The sequence below is a fragment of the Anoplopoma fimbria genome, chromosome 6, assembly GCF_027596085.1.
Source record: "Anoplopoma fimbria isolate UVic2021 breed Golden Eagle Sablefish chromosome 6, Afim_UVic_2022, whole genome shotgun sequence".
Classification (NCBI taxonomy): Eukaryota; Metazoa; Chordata; class Actinopteri; order Perciformes; family Anoplopomatidae; genus Anoplopoma; species Anoplopoma fimbria.
Genome location: NC_072454.1, coordinates 24,954,544 through 24,981,430, shown reverse-complemented (window position 1 = coordinate 24,981,430; position 26,887 = coordinate 24,954,544). Strand labels below are relative to the sequence as shown.

Genomic DNA, 26,887 nt, shown 5'->3' with positions numbered 1-26,887 from the left:
GTCCCACCAACTTAGGGTTAAGGTTCTTAACTTGACCAAGTGGTTTAGTTGCCTAATCCTAACTTCCTGTGAAGATGGAACTTTATTTTGAAAAAACACCATGCATGTAACGAGTAGACACTGACACGCCGTCCCAGCCACGTCCAAAGCTAACGCTAGAGGGGAACCTAGAGCGTCAGTTTGAAGCTCAGGACCGCTGACCAAGCATCAGTATTTGATGAGTTGGGGGTGAGAACGTGTCTTCTATTCACAGGTTTGATCCGACACAGAGGACATGTCCCCCCACACTTTTTCAGAAGGAAGCATCAGACCCCACCAATTTTTAAAGTCTGTAAACTCTTCACTCAACACATTCATGGACGTTTTTGGGGAAATAATTTATTGCAAGTACTCAGCAAGTACAGCTGCACCCATCGTGCCAAAAAGTGTTCATCTTGATCAGTGATCAACAAGAGCTCAGTAATCAGGCATAACATTTATGTTATACAGGCAATACTATTGTTTCTGATAATATGTGTTTGGTATGTCTAATATCCTTGTTTATATTTGGAAAATAGATTGTAATTATAATGATGTAGGGATGTGTTATGGAAATTATCTCTGTTGACTGAAGACGGAATTATTTAACCTGCTCTGTGGCCTAGATTATAACCAGCCCAGCACTCTTTTAATCAGTCTAAATACAGTGTGATGCATTTAGAATGAAGTGTTTGTATCTACATATGGAGCTCTAATTTTATTATGAATACATATTTTGATTTTCATCTTGCTTTAATGTGTAGGGCTTAATTTAACCTAAAGCCATTCAATAGGTGAAAAATTACATGGGTGAGTACTAATAACTGTATAGATATATGAAAAATAAATAAACATATTGACCCAAGGAAACGTACATTGAACATTTGACAGAGAGATGGGAATTATTTTTTTTAAATGTCTCCTTAATGTTTCATATTAAGAGGATATGGAGCTTGGCAGCGTAGATACGCCCCCTTTAGCAACATTAGCATTCATTTGAAAGACGTTAGCCCACAGGTAAACAGTGTGACGTAGTCTGAACGAGGCCAAACCAGTGGCAGGGGGTTATGATGTCCTCTGCTCATGAACTTAAGAGCATTAGCCCGTCTTAAACAGCCCAGTCTCTACTACAGCCGTCTCCAGCCAATAATCAGGGACGGTCGGCGTAGAAACAACTTCATTTCACACCCTGCCTCGCTTTCACCCATGAGAAATGACAACTACCATCCAGAGAAATAAACATCAACAAACCAGCAGAAGAAGTCATATTAGTCCAATTTTATTTGCAGAACACTTACTTGGATTTGACTCTACAATATAAATACAGAAATATGTACAGCAGTTTAAAAACAATATGGATTGAAAAATACATCTTTTATGCTGTTGGTTTATGGGAGGTGTAAGCATGCATCTACAGTGGACAATTCATGCTCTGTGATTAAAACATAAGAGCTATATTCATCTTCTGAACGCAGCCTCACCACTTTACCTAAATGGTGCCGTGATTAAAGAGCTACAGCAGCATCAATAGTAGTAGTAGTAGTAGTGTTGACAGTATTCGCTATATAATCTCAAGGCTTTTCTGTACACACTTAGGTTTGCTCAACAGCCATAGTGTTAGTCTCTCTAACAGAGTTCATATATGGTAGTAGTGTATGTTACAGGAAGTGTCGTCTCTTCTTCTTCTTCTTTTTTTTTCTAGTGTAAATGTTCATGTTCATGTTGCTGTGGTGATCACCGGTCCATCCAGCATATAGACGGGTAGCGCTCACTCAGCGTCTTGCGCAGATGAGCGCTCTGTGTCTTATCCCTGGTTTCCACCACACACTCCACCTGTTAACACACACACACACATGTACGGTTAGCCCTCTGACATCACACACACTCGTATTAAGGCAGTGAGCAGTTAATTATGCAACACCTTTCGCCTTTTGACACGTCTGATGAATTAACAGCACAGTGCTAATTTGTCAGTGTAGATTGCAGAGGATACGACGACAAAACCAGGAGACGATGAAAACGCTTCTTTCTGAGGCAACTTACAGTTTCATTCGTTTGTTTGTTCGTTTTTCAAGGCAATTCTCGTTACCAAGAGAAAATAATTGGTTCAAGTAGGATTTCATGAATCATGGAGTCATCCCCGTCCAGCGGCAGCTGTTTTAATTTGTTTCAAGGGGAAACTAAGAATTTAAAGTGACGCTACATAACTTTTGCTGAACAGCAGCCAAAGCTAAAACGCTAATGCTAAAGCCTTACAGTAGCATGTGCCGAGTCATTAAGTCTGCAAACTTACTCAGAGCCACCAATTACACCACATTACTGTAGCCGGAGTTTGCTAGCACAAGACCAAGACCAACACGAGCCAATGGTCATGCCAGACCAAGTAAGGATCACTAGTAAAACCTCTGACTTTGATTGCAGAGTGTGCTGTGGTGTTTATAAATGAAACAGGGAGAATATTTATTTTATCAGTTGTTACCAGCGTAAATTATTTTCAGTGAATACTATAATATGGCACCCTTTAAAAAGGTTAAGCTGTTACTAATGTCTTTATTAATGGTAAATACATAATTTATTGATAGTGTTTATATTTGATTATGAATATTTAATAATCCATTATTAAATACTCACTCTAATCTGCAGTTATAAATATTACATATGGTTTTGAACCATAATATACGCAGTTATAAATAAGTTGCTGAAAAATGGATTTTGGTCCTTATCATCTGCAGCCCTTTTCCAGATACCGGTCCAACCAGTCCGAAATTTTTTACAACCCAAAATGACTTCTTTTTTGATGGATTATAACTGATCTATCAAGCATTAATACATTATTTTAAATTATTAATTAATCCATTAGTTACATCATTATGAGGGTGACCATTAGTTACATCATTATGAGGGGTGCCTTATCAGAAAGGGGTGCCAGTATTTCTTGCAGTAGGTTTTTCCCGGATCTACAGAAAACAGCATTTATACCTCTATATTTCACTTGATTTGTATTCTTGGCCCTCTGAGTCACACAATTTTGCCATGCTAACTCAAAGGCATAAGTTCCATGGCAGTGACGGAGAAGCAGACAAGCTAAATGAAGAGGCGAAGAGGAGAGATGAGTCGCCTACCTTCGCCTTGAAGAGTTCTGACTTCTCACTTTGTCTCCGATGGCAGACGTCCAACAACCTGGGTGGAAAAAGACAGGAAACGGCGGAGAATTCAATGTGACATCGAGGGGATATTCATTGTAAAACAGGTCGGACCTGTGCATGAGACGGCAGAAGTAAGAGCTTTAAATGGACCGGTGTTGGCTCTATACCTGACGTCCTCTCTGGACAGGACGTCCAGCAGCTTCGCCATGTCTCCTGGCCATTCTCCCAGCTGCACAGAGAACTTACTGACCCGGTCGTCCAGCACCAGGGCTCGGTCCACACACTGCCTCACCAGCTCCAGCTCCATGTTAGCGCTGCTCACCACTACAGCGACCCTACAGAACACACACACACACACACACACACACACACACACACACACACACACACACACACACACACAAACATACATACACAGGAAAAGTCTTGTTTCATCTGCAGCCATCAGATTAGCTCTGCTGACATCGCTGTTTTGCCAAAATGTCAGATTTTTTTTTGAGAAATGCCTCGGCCCTCACACATAGGACTATATTAAAATGATACAAAGGGTTTTTACATATTTGGAGAAAAGAAAAAAAAACGAGAAACCTTTCATAAACATGAAGTGCTTTGGTTAGCGCTTTAGTTAGAGCTTTAATTACAAGATGTTAAAAGCAGTAAATGAATGCTGCTGGTTGTTCTTGAATTTCCCCAACAGGGCTCAGTTAGGTACAACATTATTAACAAGTCTGACCCACTTTTTGCCTCTCAGCTCTGACAGTTGTCCGGCCAAGATGGCGGCCAGCCCCATGGCTCCCTCTGTGTCCACTGTGGAGCGTTCAAACTCCTGAAACCGCAGCATCGCCACCAGAGAGTCCTCCTCACTGTGAGGCAGAGGCAAAGAAAGGAAAAAGGTTAGTTAATCACAGAGAGGATTTCAACAGTGGTTTACTTTTTAATATGAGGTTTTTGATATAAGAAGATTTAGTCAACAATAACACTCAATATCTAAATTAAAATACCTGAAAACTTAAAAACAGGCATTGCTTTATAACAAGTAAACCATAATCTGAATTTTGACACATAGGGCATATGTTTCACCCAAGCGTGAAAGTGTCAATGTGCTATGGAGATGCGGTACCTGACAGAGATGACTTTATCTACCAGTTTCTTTGCCAGCTGGAAGGTGTTGACACCCAGTGAACGCCCCATAAGATCTGAGAGGAGACGGAAGATCAACATGAAGCAGTATGAGCTTCACACAGTGAAATGTACAGATAGTGATAAAGTTTATTCAACATTCACAAGACAGTTCTGTACTACACGTATGGAATAAGAACCAAATAACACATGTTTGAACTGTGTTTACCTCCATAGAGTTTCTTGTTGGGGTTGCTCTGCATGTCTTTGATTGGACCGTCAGTTTTGAGAGATTGTAGCAGCAGAGGGAAACCCTCTGGTTCAATTCCCTGTTGGAGAAAGCCCATGTAGTTTCACCATATTACCACATGTAAAAACAAGCGTCTGTGCTAACATAAGCATGCTAACAATTTCAAAGCTAACACTCTGATTTTTAGCAGGTATGTTTACAGTGGGTCCCCTTTTAGAGTAACGTGTTAGCATGCTAATAGCAGCAAACACAAAGTACAGCTAGCTTTAAGTTTTGCAGGTATTTTGTCATAACCCAAAGTTTTGGTAAGAAAAATACATTTTGAACTTGGTGCTATATAAAAAGTTAAAGGATCACCAAAGTTATTACATTTCAACCTGAGGGAGGCATAAATCTCTCAAACAAATTTCATAATCCATCGAGCAGTTGTTGAGATATTTTAGTATGGACCAAAGTGGTGGATCAACAGACCGACTAACTGTCATTGCCATCTATAGAAGCCTTAAGTGTGGCTAGGAATATTATGTTCCAATCCCATAGTTCTACCTCATCTACATTTTCATTTTTAAATTAAAAGTGGAATCAAGGACATTAAATGCAAGACATTTTCTCTTGAATTCACCCAGGAAATAATTGTTTCACACTCAGAACGAAAGCAATTCAAAATAAAATTGCTTATGCAACATTAACAAAATGTGAAACATTTGTATGATGCCAATGACGAAAACACGACCATCTACAGGAAGATTGGCAGCCTTAATCAGTTTCTTTGATCCATTTAATAATGTTCACTACTGGGATACTCTTCCTCTGCACAGGGATATCTCTTCATGATGGAGAATAGAAGGACAGGGCTGTTCTGTTCCTCCAGTGTAAACAGAGCTAAAGCTGTCAAGAGTTTCAGGTGTGAGCACATAGAGGAACAAGGGAAACACTTCAAATACTTTATCTTGTTAAGGAAATCCAAGCAGAATGATACTTGGATCAACACCAGGGAGACTCATCTTTGCAATAAGAAGGAAAAGGTTTATGGGAAATGTGACCTAATTTTGAGAAACAGCACCAACAACACTACTCCATGCAGACATTGTAGTTAAGTAGACAGCGATGTACAGATAAATCTAACTTCTGAGCGTCTACTTACTATGACAAGAATTTGTGAGTTGAGGTGTTTGATGGCTGCAGCTGTACCAGCCAGTAGACCGTACTGTCCAGCAGCGGGAATAATCACTGCATCTAGTTTGGACACTTGCTCATAGATCTCCATGCCGACGGTGCCCAGTCCTGCCAGGTACGCTGCATTTTCATCTCTGGACATCAGAAAACAGAGATAGAAAGGAAAAGGAATGGGATTTAAATTCATCACCAACTTTCATTACAGTATGCAAAAAGTAACCATAGTGTTACTATAGTAAAAAGAAAAACGGAAGTTCAGTGTGTGCTGTATTTGCATGAAATAGCTCTTGTGAGGACATATCATTCACTATTTAAAAGGTACAGTGTGGTGCATTTAGGGGGACCTATTGAAATAAATGGAATATAACATTTTTCTTTAGTGTATTATCACCTGAAAATAAGAATCCCTCTTGTTTTAGTTACATTAGAATGAAGTGTTTGTATCTACATATGGAGCCGACCCTCTTCAAGGACTCGGCAGCCATGTTTCTACAGTAGCCAAGAAAGGACAAACCAAACACTGGCTCTAGAAAATGACATTCACTTCTGCCATTGGAGGTAGTAGACTCAGGACCTGCCTCTAGTCTCCTAAAGGAGTGTGGGCATTGGCGAAACCAAAGGAGACACAGACACAGGAATCTGCTTTTATGAACAGTCGTATGGTTATGCCAGTAGCGGCTAATATAGCCTCTACATCTTATCACTTCTTTTTAACTCCACACCCCCAGAGTGCTTTTACCAGACTTTCCACGGCTCCCTCAAAATGCGTACAACGTTTCTCTCATATGCAGTAATACTCTTCCTGTAGCCTGTAAAGAGGCTTTGACGTGTAAAAGTGGTGGTGTTAACCTCCCCCAAACACATGAAGAGCCTTCCACTAACCACTGCCTAAACTACAGACCAGAGAGCCTGTGCTTTTCCTGCCCTGACAAACCAAAATGTCTGCCTGTCAAATCAAAACTGCAAACTACAAGTAAACCTCAACAACATTACAGGCAGACGTATTGTGACCTCCGTGTGAAATGTTACAGTGAGCGTGAGCGGGACTGACTCTTCCAGGTAGAGGTATCCGTTCTCCGTGGCCAGATGGCGGGCGTGGTTCTGGGAGTCGTGGCTGGTGCTGCCATAGGAGATGACCATAGCACCGTAGTCTCTGTAGATCCTGAGACGAGGCGAGGAGCAGCACGACGGCATGATGACAAACACCGGGATCTTCAGCTCCACGGCGTGGTGGGCCACAGCCATTGAGAAGTTACAGTCACTGGCCACGATCACGCCCTTCCTCTGCTCAACCTGAAAGGGACCAAAACATGGGCTTGACATAGATTCATAAATATGTACACAAAGCAAACATCAATAGATTTGGTCGAGGTCAATGAAGAATCCTGTACTGTGCACTCAAACTTGCCCTTCCATTGAAAAACAGCTGTTTACAGAGAGTTATGTACGGGACTCTTTCTTTGCGTGACAGATTTAAAAAAAAAAAAAAAAATACATTCATATTTAAGTCTAAGATGTACTGGTATGTGTATTTTGTTACCCTCAGACAGAGCCAGTCCCCGTTTCCAGTCTTTATGCTAAACTAAGCTAACCTTATATTTAACAAACAAATATAAGATTTCCCAAAATGGCAAACTATTCCTTTAAAAAGCTTAAGAGTAATACACAATAGATATTAAATTACCACACAATTACTTTTTCGTTTAGGTGGATTTCTGTCCTTTGCAAGCAAACATTCCATGTGGTATAACCTCTCTCTTAAGCCAGTGTTTCTCAAAATGTAGACCACAATTCCCATAATCCCTGATGCTTCCTGTCACAAAGAAGATCTCTGCACGGCTTTACTGACGAGGATCAAGTCATTTTTCCATCCAGGCGCTCAATCCGTCACCACTTGTCCTCGCCAGAAACTTGCTAAACTAGCTTTAACCTTCGAATTTATACGGAACCGAGAAGCAAAGCTTTCATATCATCAAAATTAATTTTGGTTCCCTCACTTGTGTCACTTGCTCACAGTATACACACACTCAAAGGAGCACATTCCCAAGCCACTGTCCTTTAAGCTGCATTCGGACTATTTCTGTCACTACAGGTCACTAATGGTCAGGTCACACATGTGAGTCTGCACGAACACACAGATAGTAGATCGCACTAGCTGTGACCTGGAGTACTGGAAGGGATCATCCTCTCTCTCTCTCTCTCTCTCTCTCTCTTTCTACATTGTCTCACCTCTGTGAGGGAGGTGAGCAGGTACAGGACTCCTCTCTCCTTCACAGAGCCTGTGTAGTGCAGGTGCTCTTTCTTCAGGTAGATCTCCATCCCGTACTGTTTGGACAGTCTGGAGTACTGCGCACACACACAAAAGGAGAAGCAGCATTTTAAGAGCATCTCTATGTTTAACCCTATGTGTGAACATCGCTGTACAGCTGGTCAAAAATGATTGTTAATCTGTAAGGAAATATCGATTATCGTTTTCTGTAATAATTGGAAATTAATTCATGTTTGTCAATGTATGAATATGTATTTAGATGTTCTTATCCTATCTTTCTGAGACAGCATGTAAGGTTCAGCCATGCTATCTTACTGTACAGGGCGTCTTCTGGATCCCTGTCTGGATCCTGAAGGCTGCAGCGCTGATGTCCTCGAAGCGGAGATACTCTACAAGAGGCCTGGGGACGATCCGGAACTCGCTGAGGCGTCTGATCTTGGGGGGCTCCATGGGCATGACCTCGGGACCCCTCGCCACCTTGGTGCTATAGACCTTCACGTCACCATTGAAAAGATCTTCCTCACCGAAGTCCTTCAGCCGCTCTGGTTCGATCAGGGTGGGTCTGCCACACATGGTGCCGTTGCTGACGGGGCCGCATTTGTGAGAGCCGCCGGGCTGACTGGGGCCCAGCTGCAGCTCATCTCTGGGAGAAGAAGACAACAGCCAGACATTACGTTTAACATTCAAATCCCATAGGAGACAACTGATCTGTACTTTTACATAATTTGGTAAGACTTTTCTTGTTTTTGCTAGCTAAGGCATGGGTGACTTTGTGGCCGAGAAGCTGCAATTCTAGATTCATTTTTCACAGTTTATGTTGTCAGAAATCAAGGAAGGTGTTCAGCATCCTGCTCTCAGATCAGGGAGTTGGAATTTCCCCAAAACACATCAATGCACCACCCTGGAAGACATTTCACATCAACTTTCATCTGTATTTGTATGTAGGAAACCAATGGCTTCTGAAATGTAGGGACACAATAAAAAATCTAGACTACTATGGCATACCATGGTTGGCAGCTATATGAGCTATGTTAAGTATTAGCTTGTATAAAACGAAAACATAGACTCTACTCAGTAAAAGGTACCTAGCTTTTCAATCAAAGTGTTTTCATACAGAGAAAATATACACAGTAAAATATATTATTTCATTCAAAACTATATTAACAACCTCAAAAATGACAAGTAAAGGGTTTCTTGGAACAAACTATTGAAGTAGAGTAAAGTGGACCCAAAATCATCACTAGAGATATTCTAACTGTGTGATAAACATTTGCAGGAACAGAAACAATGAAGCAAAAGTTGACTGTTAACAGGCAGAGTGACAGTGAAAAAGCAAAATCAACTTGAGTTTATGTCTGTCTTCTTACAAATTAAGAGTCCTGCTTGGATATGGATCAGAATAGAAAGTAGCTATGTCGATATGTGGCCTCCGGCAGACAATATACTTTTTCTTGAGAAAATTGTTATTGATGATAACATCTAGTGTAATCAGTATGCAGTGTTAGAGCTGAAGGGAACTTTGATCTGTCAACTTGTATACCCACACACCTTGATTCATCTAATTCAGTTATCACTGTTAGAGCTCCCAGTTCTATTAACATTTTTGTTGGGAGTGACATTTTCTGAACTGATTCAATTGAAAACGAACAGACCCTGGAATGAAGGTAATGTACACACACACACACACACACACACACACACACACACACACACACACACACACACACACACACACACACACACACATACCCCCAATCCTTCAGTCTAAGATGAATGGATTCACCTTTCATGTCGCCCCAGTTTCCACTCACTGTGACAGATTACATCTAGAAGTCAATCTATGATTCATTGGGTCATTCAGCTCTTCTTTTGAGGAGATGCACAAACGATTAAAGTGTCAATTTAGGGCCAAAGGCAGGACAGTTTGATTTATACCAGCTCAGTTAAATGGCCATTGAATACAATCAAATGGCACGAGTCGTTTACTAAAAAGTTTCATTTCTTCTACTGAATCTAAGTGAATTTCTCGAATGACATTGCAAGAAACTGGATTAAATCTCAGACTCGACTGTGGAAGTTTCTCTGACTAGGCCCTTTTACACAGCATAAACACAATGATAGGATTACACCCTTTTGAGATTAACCCCGTCACTTAGCCACTAAAGCAGATCACAAATGGTTAAGTTTGAATAAGGTTGTGCAGTGGAGCAGATCCACGGTAAATGCAAAAGGTTTTTTGTTTGTTTTTAAACTGCCAGATGGGCAGAGTTTGCTGAATCATGACCAGATACAGCTGAGTAATTTAAGATGAACATGACAATTAAAAAGGATCCAATGATGTAAGTGCTTTAGTGCTTTAAGTGTGTTCAAATACCACCAGGTGGAGCAGTTCTCCCAACAACCATGTTGATTCTGGCACACTGCAGAGAACAACCCAGTCTATTTATATCACAATGATCTGCCATGAACAATATGGTAACCTTTCACCTCGTTTCCGGGGTCCATTACTGCCCTCTGCCCCACTTGTCAGTCCCTTTCAGTCCGTTATACGGGCACTCACTGCGCTTTTAACACGGCTGAAAATAGAAAAGTCCAAGGCTGCACCTGTGATTAGGGTGCTTTAGTTCAAAAGTAGAGTTCAAAAAACATCATCAAAGGGGTGAAAGAGCAACATGGCAGCCAGTATCAAGCCTCAAAAAGCCTCTTCCAAAGAGATGAAGAGCTGAGATTGTAAAAAAAAAAAAGGCTCTTTAAATTCAAATTGGTACAAAAAAAAATGAAAGTGGGGACAAAGCAAAAGTAAAAGAGACATTTCAGCCCACCAGGCTTTCATCATTGCACTCTCAGCTTCTTCATGTCACTTTAATGACTAAATGCCCTAACTGGTTGCTGTACCACTTCCTTTTCCTACTGGAACAATGTTCATTTGAGAGGAGAAAATGTCTCCCAGCACTATATGACCCTGATGGTTGTTGTTAGAAGTGCAATTCTGAATCATGTCTGACTCTTGCATTCTTTGTCTGGTTTGTTTTAGCCTACTGAGGCAACACAAGCAGCACCCAAAGGTTTTGATACTTACATCAAAGTATTTGAAAGATGTACTTTGTTTTTCTTTAGTTCTTCTGTCATTATTTGAAGACATATCTCTCCAAAATCATTATGACATATTAAACCCTAACAATCATGGTGTTCCTTGTTGGCCACGGCAACCCCCTGCAACTCCTAGATGTGACGTTATTTAGATATTGCCTTAAAAGAGTTTGTGAACAGGCTACCTATTTGATCCCATTTCACTCTTTGATTACCCTGTGTCTTTCTCTAACTCTATGAGAATTACCTGGGGATGAAGAGGAGAAAAAGGTAGAGGACCAAGCGAAGGAGGAAGTCTACAAGGGCTTGGAAGGTTGGGAGATGCTCTCCTCTAAAAGGAGCAGGAGCTGAGTAAGAGGAGGAAAGAGAAGACGGGGAGATGGAGATGGAAGATGTGGAGGCCATTTCTGCCGGGGACCTGGACGGAGCATGAGCAGGTTTGCAGGGAACTATCTGAAGAAAAAGATTGTCCGAAGGGGGTTCGTTAAACCTTGATTGGGGGATCACAGCAGCTAAACCCGGATCTGGAAGACAAGTGGGTGGCTGTGATGATTTCCTCTTGTGCTTAAGGTGAGGAGGAGGTGGAAGAGGTAGAGATTGGAGAACTGAAGGTGTGTCCGTCAGAGGGGGCTGCAAACTAAGTGGGGGAGGAGGAGGAAGGGAAGTAGCTGAAGAAACAGGCCCTGAGGCTTTCTCCGAACTCCAGGCAGAGGGTAAATCTGTCGCTATGGGGCTGAGCTGGTTAGGGGAAGGGTCTGGAGGATCCAGGGGGCTAGGTGTTGTAATTTCCCACCTCTGCCAGAAGGGGTCATTCTCCTCGCTGCCTTTCAGTGCAGGCCTGGGTGAGTACAAACGCTCAAGTCGCTCGCTCAAGTAGCTTGAGTAGAAAAACTGGGCAGCAAAGTTCATCCTGGTTGAAGTACTGTCCTCCTACAGTCCAACAAGTCTCTATATGCGAATCCCTCTCCTCCTCTGGCTGCTGTGGCGTGTCCGAGGGATAAGAGGACACTGGCTAGAGCTGCTCCCACGGTGTAACGTCCCCTGCCCCAGATCCCTCCCTCTTTCCTTGCCCTGGGGCTATTTCAGAAGGGATTACCCAGGAACTCATGGTGGCTCTGCAGTGTCTCTACAGTGCCTTGGCTCCTCCCAGGGCTCTATTCCTGGTCCCAGACCGGGATTACTACCCCATTCTATGACGTAGAGCTAATCAGACAGTCTAAGGAGATAGATGCAGACTTAAGGTTTATCTAGGGAGCAGTGATCTGAAGGCTCAACCAAGTAGAGGCGACGACAATGGATGGGGGATCAGAAATAAAAGAAAGTGGGGCGGTGGTTGCCTAAAAGGGAGGAGAGGCGTTTTTTTTACCAGAGAATAAGGATCAAATAATTGTACCTACAAAAGTGAAAAGGAACCATGAGTAACTCTCATCTACATGCATATAACCTAGAATCCAGGTGCATTGCACTTCATCTTAAAATAATCTCAATGGAAGGAAATTTGAGATGCATATAAAAGAAACTAAAGCAGGATGTTGCTGCAGAAGATCAAGGCTTTCCTGGATAAACAGCACATGTAGAGTTACAGTGGAGGGATTCAGGCTACCAGGCCTCCCTATAACTGAGACTTTAAGGAAAGTGGAAAAGATTTAAATTGACTGCTGCCAAAACTCAGCAGGCGGTCCAGATCCTATTCAGCTCTGATCGGATGTCCAACGTGCACCTAAAATCTGAACCGAACAACGACAGTGATGCCAGCGTTCACTTGACCGGCTCCTTCCAGATAATGAGTGTGCCCCAACTCAAATCACTACAGGAATGTTCATAATCAGAGATAATCCCTTCAGCAGACATGGCTCAAACTGTATTTGCAGGTAAATCTGAGCGTAGTGACTGGAGTGTAAAATGGGTGGAGCTTACAGCCTCAGCATAGTACAGATAGTGTTGAATAAAGTGTAACACTGCAAAGGAAATGAAGGGCTTTCTAACGGTCTCAAATCTTCACTAGTGATACCACCCACACCTTTCGTAGAAGTTCTTATTCATTGCCTATGAGCTGATCTGAAATATTAATTTGTGTCATAAAACAAATGTAAAAATGATTTGCCATTTAAAACAAGTCTTAACACTTTGTACACGTCGTACAACTTGTTCATTTCAAGTAAGGTATCCGTTACAGAAATGTTGATACAATCCGCATCTCGAGAATGGAAACTGTGTGTGTGTTCCACTAGCATGCTAATCAGCACTGCCCTGCAATGTGCTCATACAGCGGTTACAGCTGACAATGCTGTCCCACAGCAGACAGTGGCAGGACTGCATTTTTTCTCCAAAGTGTAACACCCATCTTGCGGCACCGTTGACGTTGTTATCACTGTTTGTGCTGCTAGCAACGTTAGCTTCTAGCCGTCGGCTGACCAGTCTCCACGTAAAGAGCTTGGCCATCGAACTGTGTCGTAAAGGGACAAAAGAAATAATCGGAAAATTGGATAATAGGAACTCTTTGTGCAGAAGAGATCTGCATGATTTCAAATTACTTATTTTGAGTGAAGTTAGCCATTTGTCAAGTAATAGACAGTTGACAAGGTTAACAGTTTGATCTACAGAAGTTATAAATGTACATACCAGGAAAAAACTATTTATAATCTGGAAGATTTATCTTCATAATTAGGAAACTAAATATTTGGTACTATATGAAAATGCAGAAAAGATTTTTCCCAGTTTTCTCATCATATATTGAGTCCGACCACATAACAAACCTGAAAGTAGTCCTTTCAGTCAGGCTGTTAATCGTTTCTGTAAGTACAGCAAATTTACAATAGGATTAAGACACAGTCAAGGGAAACCAGAGTCAACTAATGACCCGTGCTAAAAGCCAAGGGTGGAGCTCTGTTTCTTTTGATGGAGTCACAGACTTCACACAGACAACAACACATCTCACCCAAATTAGATTTAGCTCCTTAAAAAGTGTCAGGAAGACAGTGTATGCCAGGGGCCAGACAGGTACACACAGCTGAGCTCACTTCTTGGCAACAACAAGGTGTGGGGAGGTCCATGTTTGGGTGAAGATAACTGTTTGTCTTGATAGACTGAGGGTCTCCTTCATCTGGTCATGCTTGTGAGGACATTTGGTCATTAAAAACAACTGACAGTCATTACATTGACCGAAACCAACAGACAGACGAGGACTGGTCAGGAATAGACGGAGACAAGGTGACCCCGCCTCCAGCAGTCTGTCACACCACAGATCAGCGTGACGACGGTACCCTGGATCCCATGATCCTCTGGCTCTGTGTTGGTGTAGTCGCTCTACAACACCTGATTGAAGGGTCACAAAATGAACTTTGACATACATTTACATTTGATATCATGCTGGTTTAGAAGACTCTCTCATTTCTTTGATATCTTTGGTGAAAGGCTTTTTTGACAAAGTGTCTTAAAAAAGACTGATTTTATTGTAAACTTTGGACAACTACTTTATATACTTTTGTTTTGATAGAAAATAGAAGAAAATAGAAAAACAATAATGATGTTACATTAATCCACATTTACACAAATTATACATCTCAGATGTGTTGCTTTGTGTTTATTCTATGTTTCTGTTTTGCATCTTTTAATTGGGATTAATATACTTTTTTATTATTATTATTGCTCTGCATGCTGGTAAACCATTTAAATTACCTTTTATTTTTTTCAATATTATCTTATGTTCTTTGGGCTGACTATGTTTTGTCTGTGTAGAGACAGAAGCAATGTATATTCATGCACGCTTTCTGTGTTACATAAACTAATAAATTAATAAATAAATGTTTTCTCAACAGTTAATGAAATAAATGTTAGAGGGAAATAGCAACCTGCCTTTTAAGTCGATCTGCTGAGGAATATCTTTTCTATCAAATGTTAAAAATGTAATATTAGAAAAACGTGTCCTCCGTGTGATGTTTAGCAGATCAAATTCATTCTGACAGTATGAAGCTGTTATTCTTTTACTTGTGTTGTGTGCCTTCAAATGTCATTTCTAATCCTTTTCCACTTAGCCTTTAGAGGACATATGAGTTTCCACTAAGTAAAAATTAGTGAACAAGAAGGTTGGTCATGTATGTGATATACACAGTTATTCTTGGCACATAACCATATTTATATGTCCTTGACCTGTACCTCCTCTGGTTTCTATCTATCTATTAATCTCCTCTCTTCTTAGATCCCTTCGCTCACTTTTCCTCCAGTTTTGTTTTCTGCTGCTTAACCTGCAGATCTGCTTAAGAGGCCAGCTGAGAGAGCAGAAGACAGCCTGGCTTAATGAAGATAACCATGTTTACCACGTAACAGTCTTGGCTGTGTGTTTGTGTGCGTTGAGTCACAAAGACAGAGAGGGAGAGAGAGGGAAAGAGAGAGAGAGAAGTCGATTCAGTGAGAATAACAGGAACCAATCAATGCAATTATAAAGGGCATTCTCTGCTGCTGGATTGATTTTTGACTTCTCTGACTTCCTGCTGAACGTAAACGCGGGGCTGATTTACCCAGAAAGAGCTCGCCAGCTTTTGTTATTCTCTGGATTTCATCGGGAAAAAATGCAGTTTAAAGTAATTAAGAGAAAAACAAACAGGGGCTTGTCTACTTCAATATTACCTTGTGTGTAACTAGAAATAAGTCATCTTTGATGCATCGCGGCATTTCTTCACATTTAGCTGCAAGTCAAAAGCTATATAATACAGTGTATTACTGGAATAGGCTATAAATGTAACATTGAACTATACCTGTAAAGGTATTAGGCCCCTTATATCATGTTTTCGTAAAACATAACTGTTCATGCTATTTTATTAACTTAAGTGTGACCATTAAAATGTCACTGAAATGTCACAAAACTTACAACCCATGATAAACTAAGTCAAACCACAGTCCCCCTCTTTAAAAGCCGGTGTGTCTGTGGCTGAGCTGAGATCTGAGTCCCCTCCCCAGTTCTCCCATCCCGCCCCTTCCCAGATACTAAGCTTTTTGTTCTGCATTTAATGTTTTCATTAGGAAACTGGCCCCAACCAAGTTGACGAGGGAAGCACAGGAGAGTGAGAGAGCCAGCGCAGGGCAGAGAGGCAGAGTTGTGGAGGAGAGAAAGAAGTATTTTTGTTTTTAGTCTGGTCCTGAACTGGAGGACATTTCGGCTAGCTGTTTGTGTCTTTTCTTTCAACAAACTCTTCACTCTTGGTCACCAGCCAGTCGCCAGGTTTCACCATGACCTGCCTCTCCATCTCTTCAGTTGGACTAATCCTCCTTCTGATTGGCTACGCTGCGGCAGGTAAGGGATGTAGACGGGTGTAGTCGGGAGGGCGGAGGAGCTGAGGTCAGACAGGAAAGGCCATGAGGACACACGGCTGGTTCAGTGTGTTGATTCAACAGAACCTATGATTTATGGAGTAGGGCGGAAATACAAAATCTGATGCCGATTGTGACCGTCCACCCATTATGTCTTTGTTGCATTACCTTTACATACATATTTCACAGATGTAAGTGTGTTTAGACGATGGCTGGGTGAACACACATGAGGCTGAACCGACATCATGGGTGTTCATACACATACATGCGAGTCTGTGTGTGTTCAGGGACCGCCAGCACATCTGTTACTAATTTCACTGCAGCTCTGGCTACACTTAATCCAATATTGTGTCAGCATAGTTTCTAACACCACCCTCTTTCCTTCATCCATTACGTTCATCTGCCTGCTTCTAACCAGTGTGCTCAGCTTTGTTTTCCAGTGTTACTAAAGTGCCATGGAAATTCACAAAAATGTGGGCCAATCCCTCCAGAGCCAAATCTGTGAGTGACGGCTTCAAGTGTGAATTACACTGACTTCATACTGCAAGAATGGCCAACTGCAGGAAGCAGGCAGCACAATGAACATTCGCTGTACACAACGAGCGAGCACTAACAAACCAAACAAAGCATGTGATCTCATGTTTTATCTTAAAAGCTACATTTTAGGTAATCATTCCAGTTTAAAGGCTTTTTCATGGTTCGAGGGTCACTATGTCAGATAAGGGCAGGATACGGCACTCTCTTGGTGTCAAAAAGGTCATATTTGAGTTGGAAACAATTAACTTGCCATGGAGTAAGAGGCAAATTAACATAACCAAAGGCTAATGTTTTGATGGAAATCTATGTGTGCGCATCGGAAACACTGTACACAGATTCAAATCTTTTTTTAAAGTGTATTTGTTGCTTGTGAAATTTAGAGTAACAGTTGGGGTTGTTCTCCCTAAATACTGGAACAATTTCAGAAATTGTTGTCCCTATTATTAACTTAAGACATAAAAACATAGTAAAAGAAATACCTAACTTGCCCTGGAAGTCTTGAATTGAAAGCTACGATAACAGTTGAAGTGCCAGCTGAAGAGTTTTGAAATTGAAGAAATATTGATATAAACTATAAAAGATGAAATATCAGTTTGTGTGTTTGCACTGAAACCAATTGAAATATCAGTGGAAATGTAGGAGCTGGAGATAGTTGGAGTGGTGAATAGTTGAAGTGTGTACACTTTGAACCGTCAGTTAGCATGCAAGCACTAACAACGGCTGAAGAGTCAGTTAAGGTGTAACAGCTGAAAGCAGTAGCATTCTCAGTTGAATTGTTAGCAATGGAAGTGGTTGAAATTTCAGTTGAAGTTGACACACTAAAGTTGAAGTGTGTGCATTGCAAGCAGTTGAAGTGTCAGTTGGCATGTAAGCACTTAAGCTGTCTGTTTAGCTCATAGCAGTTGCTCTATGTGATAACAGGAAAAATCTGTCGAAGTGTACGCTCTGAAAGCACTGAAATGTCCCGTGAAGTGTATGCATTTAAGACAGCTGAACTGTCAGTTAAAGAGTACAAGGTGAAAGCTGTCTGTCAAGGCACATTTGTCACACTATATGCAGTTTTTTTAAAATCAAATTCACACATTTAAACAGGCTGTAATGTAGTACACACATTTTAGGACAGGATTTCATTCTTCATTGCTCATGCTTGTAAACTGCCTTTATGTTTGGTGCGTCTCTCAGATTCAACAAACACCGTTGTTGTGAACTAACGCTCTGACCTGCACTGACTTCTCAATTTTGCACTTGGCTAAACTCCCTCTCTCCTGTAGAGAGCCACGACGCTGCACAAACCCACAGAGTACTGCACACACAGGCCTGTGCGCACTCACACACACACACACACACACACACACACACACACACACACACACACACACACACACACACACACACGGTCATTCACCTCTGTCCTCGGGTGAAGCCAGTATGTTAGATCATCATATCTGTTTTCTTTTCCTGTGGTGGAGTGTGGGGGGTTTCTTATGTGATTGCTCAACCTCCTGGAACAGTCCTGGAAGGGGGGAAAAAATGTCTTCATAAGAGCTGGACAAAAGCAAAAGCAAATACAAACAGCAAAAACCGCCTTCTCGCTGTCTGGAAACACAGACTGGTGTTAATATGAACAGCTCAACCGGTCAGCTATTTCTCATTAGCCACATTTATCGCATCTGTTTATCACATACGACGCAGACACTTCTTCCTTTTGGTAACGACATTAATCAAAAACTTCAGCATGTAGCTCTCTGTAGAAAGTTTTCCCCTCCCAAAGAGCGATCTTGTGCTGCTGTGTACACACTGATCACACAAACACACGCTGACACTTCGATGGAGGCCCAGCTGTGGTTTGGGGGGGATTTTTTTGTTTTGTTATGTGTGCTGATCGGTAAACCATCAGCACATTCTGCTACAGCTGAAGATTTTGGTTGTTAAAAATAAAAAATGATGTTGTGTGGGAAATCTTCATGACTTAAACAGACTGCTGATAACTCATCCGTCACTGTCAAACCAAAGCAGGAGAGGTCGGCCAAATCCTTTCGACAAAACCTCCATCATGGAGCACACACCAGGGCGGTTCTTACTGTAGCTTCCATCCATCAATCCCTCCCTCTTTCTTGGCCTGCTTCCTGCATGTACAGAACTTGGCACCCCCTCCGCTCGGTGTAATGGAGCTTGTAAAATGTTTCCATGGGATATCTCTGTAAAATCAACGCAGCCTGACGCAAAGTCACAGATGTACATGGGGGCACAACGTGCAAAATAAGAAGATGTGATATATCATTTCTGGCCAACAGCTTTTATTGCTAAAGGAAGAAACGATTACGATTCGGCGGTGGATTAAATGACCTGTTAGGATGGATACTGTTTGTAGTGTGAGATCAGCAGGAAATACAATTCCAATTTCTATAGCAGCAAAAAAAGGACGGATGTCCACACTAATGATAACAAACAGATTCTTCATCTTTTTTAGTCCATGCCAGATGTGAATTTAGTGAATTAACAGCTGTAGCTGCTACTGAAGAGCTACAAAGACGGAAACCTGAACAAAGCCCCAGTCTGTGTTGACAGACAGACTTTGGGTGTTTTTGTTCTAGAAGAATTCTATTGCCAAGTGTGCACATGTAAAGCTTGTTTTCCAATGAGGACAGTGAAACAGAGAGGGTAATATGAGTAATATAAAGGTGTGAAATTGAGGGGAAAAGATGCTGTTGGAAATTGGATCAACCCAGAAAGCTTAAAAGGTTAGAAATCTTTCTCATAGTGCTGAAACAAGTGTCCATTAAAGCTGTGAAAACCAAAGAGAACCAGTTTGGGGGTAAAGAGGTTAAGCTTTTATAGTTTGAAAAAGCTCAAGGCATTTAAGCTCATTTGAAATCACTAGCTCATTGTTGGGTATAAGACAATTTTTTCAAGTGCTTTTCTATGGATTGAGCTCTTAACTACATTTTTCACATCCTTGTTTGGGCATTGGCAAGCAGCCACGCTCTGAGAGGAATGATATTGACAAAACCTACTCTGCAGAGGCAACCTATAACACTGACTTATTACCATTAATGTCCGATAACAACACACACTCTCAGACATTAGCTGCTTTTTCGCTCCAAATCTTTCATGTAAATAACAGCGGCGGCACCGGTGCCAGCGCTCAGTAAGTGATTGAGAGGTTCACTCATTTATAAAGTATAAATGCTATCAATGGGAGCTTGGCCCACTGCCACTAAGAAGGTGCTACAAAAATGGAAGCAGAGTCTTGCCAGGGAATGCAGTCTTCCCCTCAAAATATGTGGGCTTCAAAGAGAGACAGATAATTGGAAACATAACTGTGAGGGGAAATCGGGAGGAACAATGCATGTGCCCCCCCCTCATCATGCTGAAGTGAATTCACACCAAGTACATTATGGTGGTGCTCCGTACTGAGACTGTTGCACAGATTTATACTCAATTTTTCCTCTTCTGCAGAGTCTAAGTGATCGGCCACTCTATTGCTATTATGTGTAAAAAGTTAGTTGATTGAATAAAACGCAACACATAAAATGAATATGAATATTTTCATTTGCAAAAAAGAAAAATGATCTAAAAACATATTTATCTTGTTAGATTTTAAGACTTAACTTACTTTATACATTTACAACACTGAAATAGATGTTTACAGTTGTTTATTTCTCACATTTGCCTTGCTTGTATTATAGCACCAACGACTCCACTTAAAGCAATAGTGGGACAGTTTATGCTAAGCTAACCTGTTGCTGAATGTGGCTTCATGTTTACCAAACACACAGAAGCCACAGCCAGCGACAGGTTAGCTTAGCATAAAGACAGGAAACTGGGAACAGCTTGCCTTTGTCTTGAGTCATTCATGCAGATTTGACCAATGAACTGTTTTTGAAGTTCAGTTTATTCGACCACATAAAATTTAGCCTACTAGCTAGCAGGTGCGGCAACTGGTTACAGGTTGCGCAACCCTGAACGTCCCATTGTTGAACACAGTACAATATTGTTCCTATTACCCTGATACAGGCTTTTTACAACTCAGTGTTGTACTTACTGAACGAATGATAATCATGTTAATTAGTGAGCTTTAAAAGGTTTGAAAACAGTTTTTGGTAACTTTGTGCTGAGCAAGGCTAGCTGTTTCCCCCTAAATGAATTCTAGCAATGCTAGGCTAAGCTAACGGGCTGCAGCTTCAGCATCTTCTCATCTAACTCAATTAGAATGTGATAAAGTATATTTCTCAAAATGTAAACCTATTCCTTTAACATTCAATATTAGGGTTTGTCTATTGCTTCTTAAGTGGACCACAAGGTTGCATTTGTTTTCTGTCTGGAATCTGTGCTTTTGTTCTAAATAACTGCTGTCTACCAGAATAGGTTTGACTTCGATATCTCCTCTTGTCCTGGGTGTTCCCCTAATTGTTGTTCTTAATACCTGTTCAAAAGTGAGGGGTAAAGTAAAATGCTCATTATGAAATCATTGATAAAGCATATGATCTAGCTTTAATGCTTATTGATGGTTTAAAGAGGCCTGTTTGCTTACATTATACACTTTAAATCACTCCGTAGTTAATCTTTTTCTGTTTGCAGGACCTGAGACTGACGTGCGGCCTCGAGCGGTGCGTTCAAGTGCCTGTCAAGAGCACATGAACCTTCACAACCGTCTGGATGTGGTGGAGAAGGTGCCGTTTCCAAAAAAAAACTAACATTCAGCACTCAGCGGGGTTTGGAACCATCAGGGCTCGGGATGGTTTTTACCCCTGCCAAAAAATTATTTCAAGGAAGAAGTCGGGAAAAAATGCCAAAACCAGTCACTTACTGTGCAAAAAAACCAAACATGATATCTTAACTTATCCCCAAAACGCTGACGAGTTTGTCCACATTCATTTGACAAAAAACCCATGGTTACTTTGACCCTACTAGCTGTTTTGGGCAACTATATTATTCATATGAATAAGTGATTGTATTATTCATGGGTGATGACTCTATTATTCATACTACAACTTATTAATGCATTATTCATATGTCAACCACGCAACTTTGTCTTCTGCAGAAAGTGGAGGACACAGTTGAGAAGTTGGAGGTTGAGATGGCTGATCTTCTGGATGCCATTGAAGCCCCAAAGTGGCGCCCCCTGTTGGACAACGCAGGGAAAACAGCAGTGGATATCCTGGAAGACCCAGGGCAAAGGTCTTGAACTAACCAGACATCAATGGAGGAGGGACTCAAGGGCCCCTTTGAACTTGGACTTTGAAGGATTAATTCTGTTTAAATGACCTAAATGCAAGTAAAAAAAATGTGTATGCATTTAATGTATCTGTCCAAAATAAAATAAAAATATTTTTACTCTTACTAATCCTGTAACAGCCTAATCTTTTTTCCCAGTCTTAGATTCAGTTCCCCCTGCAGTCAATATTGGCACAGCTAATGTTTACAATGCTATTCAAAGAGATGAATTTACTTTACTCAGTCAATTTCCCCCCCTGCTCTATATTGCCCTCTACTGTCTGCAGACAAACTGTGCCTTTGATGCTATATTTGAGTGGCAATGAAAAAGACACAGTGACACCAAATTACTGGAAGGAGATTTATTTCTTTATCAAAGCAGTTAAAGCAGCATTATTTTTTATTAAACACACGGAGCAGTTTCAGTTGGTACAGTAACAAGGCTTCTCACATATTCCCCTCGTAAAAATCCTGCAGCACAATAACATTATGCAAAGCAGAACCAAGAGGAGGAAAAGAGTGGCACAAATCACATCTTTTTCTTATCGATTTGTTTTCTCAACAGGGCACTGAGTTTCAAACTGAATCCACAGAGTTAAGACATCTACAGTATGGTACAACTCGAGAGCGTACTTTGGGGATACGGCTGAATAGGAGACATGCTGTTGCTGGTCAAATACTAGTACAATGCCTTGTTTTTTTTTAACACCTAACGGCATCCAGAACATTATAACACATAAAGAAACATGTCGGGAGGGTTTGCAAGCACGGTCCAATTAGGAAATGATCACCTCTATCAAGGAACAAATGTCAAAATCATTGATTAGTATTGTAACTTAAGAGAAAAGCTATGCTTAAATAAAGAGTCAAAATCAGTAATTATCCACTTTGAGATGATTAACATATAATTACACATCCACTTTAGGCCTATGTTAACTCTGACTGCGTGTAGACTGATTTAATGAGTCTTACAAATAACTGAGCCTTTTTTTCCCAAGAATGGAGACATTCAGTGTTTTTTTATAATGCAGCAGAGTCTGTGTTTGGGTGAAGCGAAAACCTGCCCCAGTCGCAAATCTTCTTCCTTTGCTGCACGGTCAATAATGCTACACTTAATGCACACCAGAGCATCACACACACAACCGCTGACCTCATTCCACTCATCCAGCAAGGGTACGAGCCTGTGTACTGGAACAAAGCATTGAGACAACCTACAGGATGCCAGAAGGTACTGCATATCATCTAAAAATATCATGCCGTCCATATAACACTGGGATTATACGATTTTGTACAGTTTAAAGTTCACAAAACTCACTGTCCAGAAACAGTCACGCAGGCCAAGTTATACTCTGATTTGAACTGTGTCTATAATCAGGAGCGCTATTACCAAAAGCTTGTGCATGCACAAATCAGCCAGTAAGGCTCAAGCTCCAGGCTTCGGCAAAAACAGGCTTATACTGTAAAGGTACATGCAACAAAAAATAAAGCGCAGGGCTCGAGACTATTAAATTCATCATATACCATGGCGGATTTGGAAGACGCCCCTTTATATCCCTTTAAAGAAGCTCCTTAATCTAATCATATCCTATAACGTTTTAAAGAAATACTTTGACATTTTGGGAAATTCGCTTATTTGTGTTCTTTCTAAGAGTGAGATGAGAAGATGGATGCCACTCTCATGTCTGTGCTTAAAGTTTAAAGCTGTGGCTAGGAAGCGATTAGCCTAGCTTAGCACAACGAATGGAAGCAGTGCAACGTCTGTGACCTACAAGATGAGGGTCACATGGCCGACGGAAGAAGCCAAGCTAGCACTGACGTTAGCAAGCTTATCTGCTGCTACATTGGTGGTAGGAGCTATTAATACCAATGCTGGCTAGGTCACTTGAAATATAATAATTACATATTGAAACATAACTTACATAACTTGAATTACTACTCAACAGCACAAGCAGTTAGGTACATTACTCGTTGCTTACTCAGCCGTGCTCCGTTAAAGGTAACTTCTCACAACTCCACAGCTAGCTTAATGTTATCCCTGCTGACGCTGCAAGACTAGTGATTCCTGAATATGGATTTACCAGTGGCTAACATTAGAAAGCAAGCTAAAGACACTCAACATGTTAATAATACAACTTTGGGATATAGCGAGGAGCATTTGTCCTCTTTTTGTTAGAGGCTAACCAACTCACCACACCTGCGGTGTACCAAGCTAGCCTACCGGTGTGTCAACTGAACGTAGAGAGAAAAATGATATGAACCGTCCATCGAACAAGCCGACACATATATTAAGTTATTATTACAATTCTACAATGTACAATTACAATGTGCTGCGCATTTGTTAATGTTATTTCATGAGCTTTCATTAAAAAATGAAAACAATATGCTGTGAAATGATTATTAAGATGGGAGTTTGTTGTCATCTTAATTAAATAAGGATGGATTTGGCTTGTCCTTTACTGGGCACCCCTCATTTAAAAGACACTAGAACAGGAATGCAGTAGAGTTCCACAATCTGTTTAGCCCAGCTAGTAAGAACTCTATGTAAACTTACATACAGATGCCTTTGGCTTCCTCTGAAATTGTGATTTTTGCATTACTGTTCATAAATAGAGACAAACACAGGATACAGTGTGTTAATTAGCTTTAGGGGGTCCTGGTTGGTGGGTTCTTGAACTTTGGACAGAGAAAGCGAGCTGCTTTCCTCTGCTTCCAGTCTTTATGTGAAGCCACACTAATCACCTCTCTGCTACAGCTCTTAACGCACAGACATGAGAGTGGTATCCTTCTCATATAAGTCTTGTAAAAACAACCAATAGGCATATTCAGTGTTGCCAGATGGGAAATGTTAAACTATAGTAGCAGTGGCTTAAAATCATTGTATTTAGAAGATAATTGTAAAGGATAATTTAATATAACACGTATTAAAACAACTTTTGATAGACCTACGTTGCTTTTTTGTTTTTAAAGCAACCTAACATAGATTTGATGCGTGGAAGGGGGTCTTTGTCTCCATGAGTCATATCATTTTTGTAATAGCCTTCTATTACAAAATTAAATCACAAGACAGAACGACAGGAAGAATATGTTCATATTCTGCTCCAGCCAATTGAATAAATGGCCACGTCAGAAAAGATGTGTAAACGGATAAGTACGATTCATCTAAAAATGAATTGAAACGAGACAGCACAGAATAAAACAAGCTGGCAATAGTAAGCGTCACAAAATGGTTGAATTATCGCACATTATAGCACTATGGGTATTATTAATCCTACATTGTACAGTGCGTAAACTAAAAGTACATATTCGATAATAATCGTACCTCTGGCAACGCTTGGCGTATTTCCCAAAATGTTTAGCTATTACTTCAAGCCCCCCCCCCTTACCTGAAATAGATACTTTATACATAATCACAATATGATTGTATAAATGATAGCATTTTCACTCGCAGAAGGAATATTGACTTTACGTTATACTGGGAAAAAGAGACACACGCTCACACATTCAAAGTTCCTTAGAAATGGTTATGCAAATGGTAGAAAAGCTTTGGCATATTTTGCCTACAAGTTGTGCCTGCACACTTGGAAAGAAGAGCAGAACGAAGCAGTGTGAAGCCTCACGCAGCTCCTCGTTAAATTTTTATGTCGAGTTCTCAGTCCCACATAAAACTGTGGTGAGTTAAACTTACCTACAATGTATGCTATTTACATGGTTTTCATTGTATTAGGCCTTAGGGTTTTAAGGTGAACTTTTGCTACAAGTTTCCCAGGCGTTTGGACTGAGATCTAACGGTGCCACCTTAAATGTACCACTATCGCTGTGGCAGCAATAAACAAGCTCATCTATACAAATTCGAAGTACCGACAGGGCACAGCTACACATTTAAAGTACAGTCCCGGAACAAGCTCTACAGGGAGATAATCTTCGCGCTAACCAAAGCACTTAAAGAGATGACGATGTCTAGAGAAGTAAACAGAGCTTCTAATAGATTGTTAAAAGATGTGACTTTAAGTGATTGGCATTTAAAGTATTATCTCAAAAACTACATCTTGGCAACCAAGTGACAAGCAAAACCTTTCAATCTGGTTGCTGCACTGATTTCCCATAAATGACAGTACCTTATCATGCTAAAAAAATAAAGTTTGGGAAAAGAATAGTTGTCTATCACTATAAGAGGAAAATAAAACTAATAATTTGAATAACGAATACTGATAATCGTCTGCAACAGGAGGAAGGTGTTCCAGGAGAAACAACTGTTCTGAATTAGGGCACACATTACATAAAAGGGGCTGGGGGGGGCTGAAGACACAGGCGACAACATAAAGTGAGTGCCTACTGCGTGTTTCTGAATAATTCAGTCGTCCCCGTCAGATTTTGAACGGGGAGGCCGAGAGGGGAGGCGTCTCCACCACAACCGCCAACTTCCTCCCTCGGAAAATACGTGGACCCCTATTGCTCGGGATGTCATCATGCTCGTGAAGGACACCCCCTAGTAAGTGAAACCTTATTTGTCATGCTATACTGTAACATTGCATAGAAGTTAGAGCTTACTCTAAGGCGGGGGGAATCTGGAAATCTGCTTCATTGATGCCTTAGCGGAAGGATGCTACAGAAATAAATAAAAGGAGGGAAATGGTAGGAGCCATTTTGGGTCCTGCTGTGCGTTCTCTCCGCTTCCTGCTACGACAGAGGAGGGAGGTGAGAGTGTATCTGTTGGCCACGGCACAAACACTGCAGCCCGACCAGAGAGACCCGCCGCCG

General features: G+C 41.0%; 2 protein-coding genes across 2 annotated transcripts; one reads left to right on the top strand and one right to left on the bottom strand.

The window, feature by feature from the left end:
• Nucleotides 1-1,752: 1,752 nt before the first annotated feature.
• LOC129092806 (L-threonine ammonia-lyase) lies at nt 1,753-8,428 on the bottom strand. The gene is made up of 10 exons (XM_054600829.1): nt 8,294-8,428; nt 7,939-8,055; nt 6,761-7,002; nt 5,678-5,843; nt 4,513-4,612; nt 4,285-4,360; nt 3,902-4,027; nt 3,332-3,499; nt 3,141-3,198; nt 1,753-1,851 (listed from the first exon to the last, which is right to left on the bottom strand). Exons 1-10 carry the CDS (start codon nt 8,426-8,428, stop codon nt 1,753-1,755), a joined length of 1,287 nt encoding a protein of 428 aa, XP_054456804.1.
• A 7,638-nt stretch (nt 8,429-16,066) lies between these two features.
• Nucleotides 16,067-22,255, top strand: LOC129092384 (placenta-specific protein 9-like). Its single transcript, XM_054600322.1, has 3 exons — nt 16,067-16,358; nt 21,494-21,585; nt 21,957-22,255. Exons 1-3 carry the CDS (start codon nt 16,295-16,297, stop codon nt 22,098-22,100), a joined length of 300 nt encoding a protein of 99 aa, XP_054456297.1. The 5' UTR covers nt 16,067-16,294; the 3' UTR covers nt 22,101-22,255.
• The last annotated feature ends 4,632 nt before the right edge of the window (nt 22,256-26,887 follow it).

Excerpts from the sequence above, each read along its gene's own strand:
- LOC129092806 (XM_054600829.1), bottom strand. The coding sequence starts at position 8,428 with ATGGAGCCCCCCAAGATCAGACGCCTCAGCGAGTTCCGGATCGTCCCC. Across the intron at positions 7,003-7,938 it reads TGCTCACCTCCCTCACAGAG|GTTGAGCAGAGGAAGGGCGT; the intron begins GTGAGACAATGT and ends GGTCCCTTTCAG. Across the intron at positions 5,844-6,760 it reads GGATACCTCTACCTGGAAGA|AGATGAAAATGCAGCGTACC; the intron begins GTCAGTCCCGCT and ends TCTGATGTCCAG.
- LOC129092384 (XM_054600322.1), top strand. The coding sequence starts at position 16,295 with ATGACCTGCCTCTCCATCTCTTCAGTTGGACTAATCCTCCTTCTGATT. Across the intron at positions 16,359-21,493 it reads GATTGGCTACGCTGCGGCAG|GACCTGAGACTGACGTGCGG; the intron begins GTAAGGGATGTA and ends TTCTGTTTGCAG. Across the intron at positions 21,586-21,956 it reads GTCTGGATGTGGTGGAGAAG|AAAGTGGAGGACACAGTTGA; the intron begins GTGCCGTTTCCA and ends TGTCTTCTGCAG.